Consider the following 8,447-nt stretch of genomic DNA (forward strand, 5'->3'; position numbering starts at 1 on the left):
GGGCAGGAGCTCCCAGAGGAACTGTTCTTTCTTCAGAAAGTACCATTGGAGTCCCTCATGAGTCCCGTGGTGCTTTGCGGCTTGAGATCTCAGCACACCAGTGGCTTCAGGGAGCTTAGGTAGTCTTTGGGGGTCTTTAGCAGAAAAGCTGGAAACCTCCCTTCTGGTCAGAGCCTCATTTCCCAGTAAGAAAAGTTGAACCTCAGAGAAAGTGATGTTTGTGTCCCAGGTCACACAGCAATCAGTAGTTATTCAGCAAATACCTCCTGAGCACCTCTGGTGTATGAGGCCATCTTCTAGATGTTGGGGACATGGCTGTGAGGAAGGGGAGGAGGAATAATGATGACAGCCAGTTAGTGGCCTCTGACATGTCATTTGATCCTCACACCATCCTCATCCTCACTTTACAGATGAGTAAACGAAGGCTTAGAGAAGAGGCCTAGCCAAGGTCACATGGGGAGCTGGGTTTTGAACCCAGGCATGCTTCAGAGCCTGCACTCTGTGTGTGTGTGTGTGTGTGTGTGTGTTTTGAGACGGGGTCTGGCTCTGTTGCCCAGGCTGGAGTGCAGTAGCGCAATCTTGACTCACTGCAACCTCCACTTCCCGGGTTCAAGCAATTCTTGTGCTTCAGTCTCCCAAGTAGTCAGTGATCTACCCACCTTGGCCTCCCAAAGTATTGGGATTATAGGGTGAGCCACCATACCTAGCCCAAATTTGTTTTTGTTTTTCTTTTTTGAGACAGAGTCTTGCTCTGTCACCTAGGCTGGGGTGCAGTGGTGTGGTCTCAGCTCACTGCAACCAACGTTCTCCTCCCAGGCTCAAGCGATTCTCATGTGTCAGCTTCTCCAGTAGTTGGGATTATAGGCTCCCACCACCACACCCAGCTAATTTTTTTATTTTTAGTAGAGACAGGGGTTTGCCATGTTGGCCAGGCTGGTCTTGAACTTCTGACTTCAAACGATCTGCCTACCTCAGCCTGCCAAAGTGCTGAGATTATAGGCATAAGCTGCCATCCCCAGCCACCTGTGCTGTTAATCACAGAGAGCCATGTCTTCAAGTGCTCGTGTGGTTGAGGGGTGGGGAAGGATAGGCAACAGGGAACTAGGCCCAGTGAGGTCATTTTAGGTAAATTGTGCGATGTGGACCATGAGAGAGGGTGTGGGCTGAAAGGTGGGTGGCTGGCAGGTGCAGGGCTGTCATAGTCAGGGTTCCTAGGGCTTGGTGGGAGTCCTGTCTGAATACTAAAGAGGGGCTGCCTGTGCAGAGATGCTGGGAAGGAACATGTCAGGGTGCAGGAGAGGCTGGGCAGGCTCTCCTGATAGAGAGCAGGGAGGAGGGGGCCAGTGGGCCAAGTGGAGATGAAGACAGGGGCAACCAGGGAGGCTTGAATTCAGAGTGTGATGAGATGGGTTTTCAGTAGGAGAGGAGGTCGGGTAATCTGAGAGGTGTTCAGAGAAAGAAGAATTAGCACTCAGCCTTTGTTTAGTGAGGTGGGTGGTAGGTGGCCTGGTTGTTTTCCCTAAGTGGGGTGTGCTGGGGTGTCCTAGGTGGGTGGGAGTTTCTGAGGTCCCTTGGCTAGTGTGAGTGGGCTGGGTAGGTGGGGTGTCTCTGGTCGGGCAGGGGTCTTACCGGTGAACGGCTCTTGCAGAACGCCCAGCCCAACTCGGGTCTGCTGCAGGCCTCGGTCGTCACACTCTACACCATGTTTGTCACCTGGTTGGCCCTATCCAGTGTCCCTGGTGAGTATGGGCCCAGGCTCGAGGAGGCCTGGCCTCATTCCTGGGCCAGCATCAGCCTGCTGTGGGGCTGGGGACCCTCACAGGTGACAGGGACATCCCAGCTCCAGCCCATTCTGAGACTCAGTCCTCCCATGAGATGGGAGGGCCCTGTCTGTTCCGGAGTTGTATCTCTTCCCCTGTGACTGCTGAGTGCTCAGTTGCTGGCACTTGAGTGATTAGTTGTGTGTCTATCTATTTGGGCTGGATCTCTGGCCATCCTCAGGGCCACTTGGCTACCTAGGCTTGGCCTGCATGGGCTGAGGATGATTGTGCTTCCATCCCCAGAACAGAAATGCAACCCCCACCTGCCAACCCAGCTGGGCAATGGGACGGTCCTGGCTGGCCCCGAGGGCTATCAGACCCAGTGGTGGGATGCCCCGAGCATTGTGGGCCTCATCATCTTCCTTCTGTGCACCCTCTTCATCAGGTATGGCTGGGTTTGGATTCTGGGGCGGGATCAATCATGACTGGGAGCCCTGAGCTGGAAGTGAGGGGAGGATGTGGGAGCCAGGATACCAAGCTGGAAGGTGCTCTTAGCATGCTGTGTGTCCAGCTCTTGTATTGTGCTGGAGGGGAAACTGAGTTCCTCAGAGGGCATGGCATGAGTGGGCAGCAGAGGCAGGTGTGACCTTGCTTCCTGGCTCACAGCCCTTTTCTGCATGCTGGGCCAGCTCAGTTGGGTGCAGACAGCTGTGGGGTCAGAGAAGAAGCGTGGACTGGAGTCAGTGGGTCCAGGCTCTGTTTTTTACCTGCTGTGTGGCTTGGGATAAGTGGCTTAACCTTTCTGAGCTCCTGTTTTGTCCTCAATAACAAGAGGATGACAGCCTCCATTGTGGTGGATGTGGCTGTGACCCCACACTCTCCCCTGAGACAAGGCAGCTTATGCTGAAGGTCGCATAGTGGCACTTTTCAAAGGGACATCTTAGTAGGTGCTTATCCATGTGGTCTCTGCAGCCAGACTGCCTGCATTTGAGCCTGGCCTTGCCACTTCCTCACTGTGTGATCTTGGGCAAAACCCCCCCCACCTGCCAAAAAAACACAAAAACCTCTCTGAGCCTCAATTTCCTTATCTGCAAAATAGAGATAAAATAGTACCTTCCTCATTGGATTGTTGGAAGAGCCATAGATGAATCCATATGTGTAAAACACTTAGAAAGGGGCCAGGTGTGGTGGCTCACATCTGTAATCTCAGCACTTTGGGAGGTCAAGGTGGGAGGATCTCTTGGGCCTAGGAGTTTGAGACCAGCCTGGCAGCATAGTGAGACCCTATCTCTTTTTAAAAATTAACAAACCAAAGCAAAAACACTTAGGAACTTGGCAAGTAGTAAGTTATTTGTCATCCAAACACTTTGGCAGGCTGAGGTAGGAGGATTGCTTGGGCCCAGGAGATCAAGGCCAGCCTGGGCAACATAGTGTCTCTACAGAAAAAAAAAAAGGTTTTTTAATTAGCCAGGCATGGCGGTGTGCACCTGTTGTCCCAGTGATTCAGGAGGCTGAGGTGGGAGGATTGCTTGAGTCTGGGAGTTTGCCAAATAAGTGTTGCATATTATTGTGAACATTTGCATATTTGTATATTAGTATGAACATAATATTGTGAACATTTGCACAACTAGGTAGCTATGAGTGGCTGTTCTTATGAGTCACTAGATCATAATATTAGGTTTAATTATTGTTTACACGGAATCTGGCAGACCCTGAGTTTGCCTCCCTGTGGCCCTGCATTTCTCTAAGCGCCACTTTCCATCTGCTTTTAACTCTAGAGGAAATCTTGACTCTGCTCCTCTGGTCTCCCCATCCATCCATTCCAGTTCCAACAGCACCCCTGCCTCCAGGCCCCTGGGCTAGAACATTTTAAGGCACTTTCACATTTTGTTCTGTTTTGGCATTTTTCAAAACATTTTCTCCAATTCAGTTCTGTACAGTTCATAAACATTTGTCTTCTTTATCACATTTGATTCCTTTTCAAGCTGGAAAGGCTTGAATTACCCCTCTGTCTTTTTTTTTTTTTGAGACAGAGTTTCGCTCTTGTTACCCAGGCTGGAGTGCAATGGCGTGATCTCGGCTCACCGCAACCTCTGCCTCCTGGGTTCAGGCAATTCTCCTGCCTCAGCCTCCCAAGTAGCTGGAATTACAGGCACACGCCACCATGCCCAGCTAATTTTTTGTATTTTTAGTAGAGACGGGGTTTCACCATGTTGACCAGGATGATCTCGATCTCTTGACCTCGTGATCCACCTGCCTCGGCCTCCCAAAGTGCTGGGATTAGAGGCTTGAGCCACCGTGCCCAGCCTGTCTTTTCTTTTCTTTTCCCCTCTCCTCCCCTCTCCTCCCTTCCCCTCCCATCCCCTCCCCTCCCCTCCCCTCCCCTCCCCTCCCCTCCCCTCCCCTCCCCTTCTCTTCCCTCCCCTCCGTTCCCTTCCCTTCTCACTGTAGACTTAAACTTCTGGGCTCAAGTGATCCTCTCACCTCAGCCTCCTGAGTCACTGGGATTACAGGTGCACACCACCATGCCCAGCTACTTATAAAACTTTTTTTTTTTCTTTTTTCTGTAAAGGCACTGTGTTGCCCAGGCTGGCCTTAAACTCCTGGGCCCAAGCAATTCTCCTGCCTCAGCCTGCCAAAGTGTTTGGATTACAGGGGTACATCACTCCTGGCTTGATTACCTTCATTTTACAGTTAGGGAAACGGAGACCAAGGAGGAGGCCATGAGCTCGTGGTGGGTGGTGGCCAAGGAGCTTGGCACTTTCCCTGCCCCTGGTTCTCTATCCCTTCCCCTGGTTCTCTATCCCTTCCCCTCCCTGACCTGGCACAGCTGTGCTTCCTGCTGCTTCCACACCCACAGCTCCCTGGCACCTGCACTGCTGAGAGCCCAGGGGCACAGGTCTGTTCTTAGCATGGTTCTCACAGCACAGGCAGCAAAGAAGCATATACAACCCATAAGGGCTGGGCCCTCTGCACGTGAGTCCAGTGTATCACATGCAGAGATATCCATGTGATATTCAGTGGTTTGGGCCCATGCGAGCACAGCAAGGAGTGATTTCTCAGTTTGCTGGGAGGGGGCTGAAATCTAGCTCTCCTTTATTATTATTATTTTTTTGAAATGCAACTTGGTTTTTTAAAAAATTATGTCTCAAACTATCAAATTCTGTTAAAAACATCAAAGCTCATCACAGAAAAGCAATGGTATACAATCATTACTGTTGTTCTTTTCTTTTTTTAGTGTAAGCATGAAGGAAAGGGCGGCCATTGGTAAAACCACCTGACACTAATAAAATGGAAACTGAAAATTAATGACAAACAAGCACAATTAATTATTAACATTCTTAGTGGATGTAGGACCTGGTACGGTGCTTTGTAGCGTTAGCTACTTAACACGTGTTAATGGCTAAGGAACTATCATAACCATAGTGGCTATTTATTGAATTTATATTCTGTGCCAAGCACTATGCTGGAGACTTTACATCATTATTCCATCTAGTCCTCCCAGCAGCCCTCCAAAGGAGGTACGATTATCCCTGATTTCACAGACAAGGAATCAAAGGCTCAGAGAGGTTAAGTGTCTTGCTCAAGGTCACATGGAAAGTGGGAGTCGGGTAGGGGTAGAGTTGAGAGGCAAAGCCGTTTGTTAACCCCTGGGCCCAGTAACCGGGTCACTGGCCTACGAGGCTCTGGGACCACTTGTGTCCAGTGTTATGACCAACGCCAGGTCTATCCATTTGCCCGCCTTCCTCCCTCCCCTGCAGTCTGCGCTCCTCAGACCATCGGCAGGTGAACAGCCTGATGCAGACCGAGGAGTGCCCACCCATGCTACAGGCCACACAGCAGCAGCAGCAGCAGCTGGCAGCCTGTGAGGGCCCGGCCTTTGACAACGAGCAGGATGGTGTCACCTACAGCTACTCCTTCTTCCACTTCTGCCTGGTGCTGGCCTCACTGCACATCATGATGACGCTCACCAACTGGTACAAGTACGTAGCCCAGCGGGGCATGGACAGAGCCCGGGGCACAGGGTGCAGGTCCATACATCTCTCCTGCCATCCCTCACTGGCTCTTCCTGGTGTCTGCTGACAGCTTGGGGGTGGGGGTCTCTATCGAGGATCCTCCACAGAGCCTGCCCCTTCCCTGCCCCAGTTTCCCCACCAGTGCCTTCATTTGCTCATCTCCCGTGCCTTCGCTAGGAGACTAAGATGGGGGAAGCACAGCAGCTGGGGCTGGGCCTGTGCAGGGAAGGAGGGGTTGACAAATCAGGGGTCATGGGGTCAGATTTGGGCTTCATGGTTGGAGGGTTAGGATTAGGGTGTGGAGATCTGAACCAAAGTCACAAGGTCAAGGATAGGAGTCATGAGGTCTAGGGCTGGGACTTGTCATTTAGAGTCACAAATGCGGTCATTTGGTTAAAGTTAAAATTGAGAGTAGGAGGCCATAAAGCTAGGATTGAAGTGGCAAGGTGAGGGAGCTAAATGACTGTAATAACGTCAGGGGGCACCTCTGAGCTACAGGATCAAGGGTCAGAGTCAAGGGTAGTGGTCAGGACTAAGGCCAGGAGCTCCAGGGTCCCAAGTTCAGAGGCTAGGATTGAGGTCCTGGAATTCAGATCACAAGGTTGGAGACCAGGAGTCAGGTCACGATCTCATGGACTAACACTGGGCTCAAGATGGGAACTGACGTCAGGAGCTATGTCCAAGGTCAGAAGGCCAGGTGTTAAAATGTCAGAGACAGGGACTGGAATTACAGGGGAAGAGCCAGAGTTGAAGTCAGGGGTCACACTGGGTCATAAGGCCAGGGGCCAAGAGGGAAGTCACAAGACCAGGAGCCAGGCTCATGGGGAAGATGGTGTGTTCCAGGCCCGGTGAGACCCAGAAGATGATTAGCACATGGACCGCTGTGTGGGTGAAGATCTGCGCCAGCTGGGCAGGGCTGCTCCTCTACCTGTGGACCCTGGTAGCGCCGCTCCTCATGCCCAACCGCGACTTCAGCTGAGGCAGCCCCCACAACCTGCCACCTGGTGCCTCCTACCACCTGGTGCCTCTGGGCTCAGAGATAGCCATCCTGTACCCTACCCATACCCATCAGCCAGGCTGAGCCTCCACCCCTGCCCCAGCTCCAGGACCTGCCTCTGAGCCAGGCCCTCTAGTCTTAGTGCCTTCAGGGTCTGCGGAGCATCAGGCTCCTGCTGAGCCCCACACTCCTGCCGAGCCCCACCCTCCCACCACCCACAGGGTGGAGCTGCCTCTTCCTTCCCCTCCTCCCTGTTACCCATACTCAGCGTCTTGAGATGAAAGGGCTCCCTCATCCTCAGGCTCCCTTGTCCTCAGTTCCATGGGAGCAGGGCTGCTGGAGAGAGCTGCTCAGAGCCGCTCAAGAACGGGGAGCTCCCACCACGATGGGGCATCCAGCACTGAGGTCCTGGGGGTCATGTCCCCCAGGGCACCCTGCCCCTTCCTGGACTTCGTGCCTTACTGTGTCTCTAAGACTTTGCTAATAAACAAGCCAGCTCATGTACCATCTTCCGTGCTCCTCACCCTCAGCACAGTGCCCCACTGCATGGGGCTAGTGTGGGGCTTGGAAATGGAATGTTAGGGCTGAGGAGGCTGGGACATCAGGGCCAGACCAGGAAGGGCCTCAAAGGCAGACAGAATGGCCTGGGCTCTGTCTTCTGGGTCAGAGGGGAGGGGGATCAGATCCTGAGGGGAGGGGGCCAACCAGGAAGGAGGGGCAGACCAGGGATTTGGGAAAGGGGGTGGGTCTAGCAGTCAGAAAAGGAGAGTCTGGAGGCAGTGGGGTCAGGCAGGAGGCTGCCCCACCATCCGAGGGAGGGTGATGAGGGCAGAGCCACAGTGAGAAGGAGGGGGCGATGACTTGGCCAGAAGACAGTCTTCAGGGCCCCTCTCACTGCCTCAAGGTCCTGCCCACCTCTGACCTGCCTGGAATCCTTACCATCCTTGGTACCTGCCCTGACCAGTCAAGCCCCAGGCCTTGGGGTGCTGTGTGGAGGAGTATGTGCTCTGGAGTCAGCCAGGCTGGCCCGGATCCCTCTGTACCATGGAAGCTGCGGGGCTACTGTCTGGCTCCAGAAGGGTCCTTCTCTTCCCTGGGCTCTGGTTCCTCAGTGCCACCCACGCCCACGCTGTTGTGAGCATCAGAGGAAGCAGCCCATGCAACCTGCCTGGCACAGCAGGTTCTTGAGAAGTAACATCAGCACCCACCTTGAAAGGGCAGAGAGATGTGAGGGGGACTGACAGACTCCTGGCTGGGGCCCCAGGGCCTCGTCTTGTCACGATGCTGGACTGCAGGCCATTCATCCCTTCCATTTGTGGGGATAACAAATAGGTATGAAGATGCTGGGGATGGGTGCTGGGGACACAGCCTACTTCTAAGACTCTCCTGGGTTCTGGGGTGAGTGCACTGGTGGGGGCTACTCAGGGACCTGTGGGGTTACCAAGGAGGCAGGACAGGCATCTGGAGGGTATGTAGGAGTCAGCTGGGCCTAGAGGAGCCACAGTGCTGAGGACAGGGAGACAACACAGGAGCCGGAGGGTACAGGGTTCAGTGACCAGTGAGAAGCCAAGGTGACTGGGGCACAGAGAGGGGTGGGATGGTGAGGTAAGTATGAGATTGGAGACATGGGCCAGGCCAAATCACACAGGCCCTTAAGGGTCATGGTGGGGAGAC

The 8,447-nt window shown here is 53.4% G+C and overlaps 1 protein-coding gene across 6 annotated transcripts in view; it reads left to right on the top strand.

Annotated features, from left to right (window-relative positions):
• SERINC2 (serine incorporator 2) overlaps window positions 1-7,277 on the top strand; it is a 74,588-nt gene extending 67,311 nt beyond the window's left edge. For all 6 annotated transcript variants that reach the window (XM_078331022.1, XM_035308507.3, XM_035308510.3 and 3 more), the window contains 4 exons: window positions 1,649-1,739; window positions 2,064-2,205; window positions 5,522-5,743; window positions 6,620-7,277. In XM_078331022.1, coding sequence (XP_078187148.1) covers window positions 1,649-1,739; window positions 2,064-2,205; window positions 5,522-5,743; window positions 6,620-6,755 — 591 coding nt within the window. In that variant the 3' untranslated portion in view covers window positions 6,756-7,277. The remainder of the gene's footprint in view (window positions 1-1,648; window positions 1,740-2,063; window positions 2,206-5,521; window positions 5,744-6,619) is intronic.
• Window positions 7,278-8,447: the final 1,170 nt, after the last annotated feature.

Source organism: Callithrix jacchus, chromosome 7, assembly GCF_049354715.1.
Source record: "Callithrix jacchus isolate 240 chromosome 7, calJac240_pri, whole genome shotgun sequence".
NCBI lineage: Eukaryota > Metazoa > Chordata > Mammalia > Primates > Cebidae > Callithrix > Callithrix jacchus.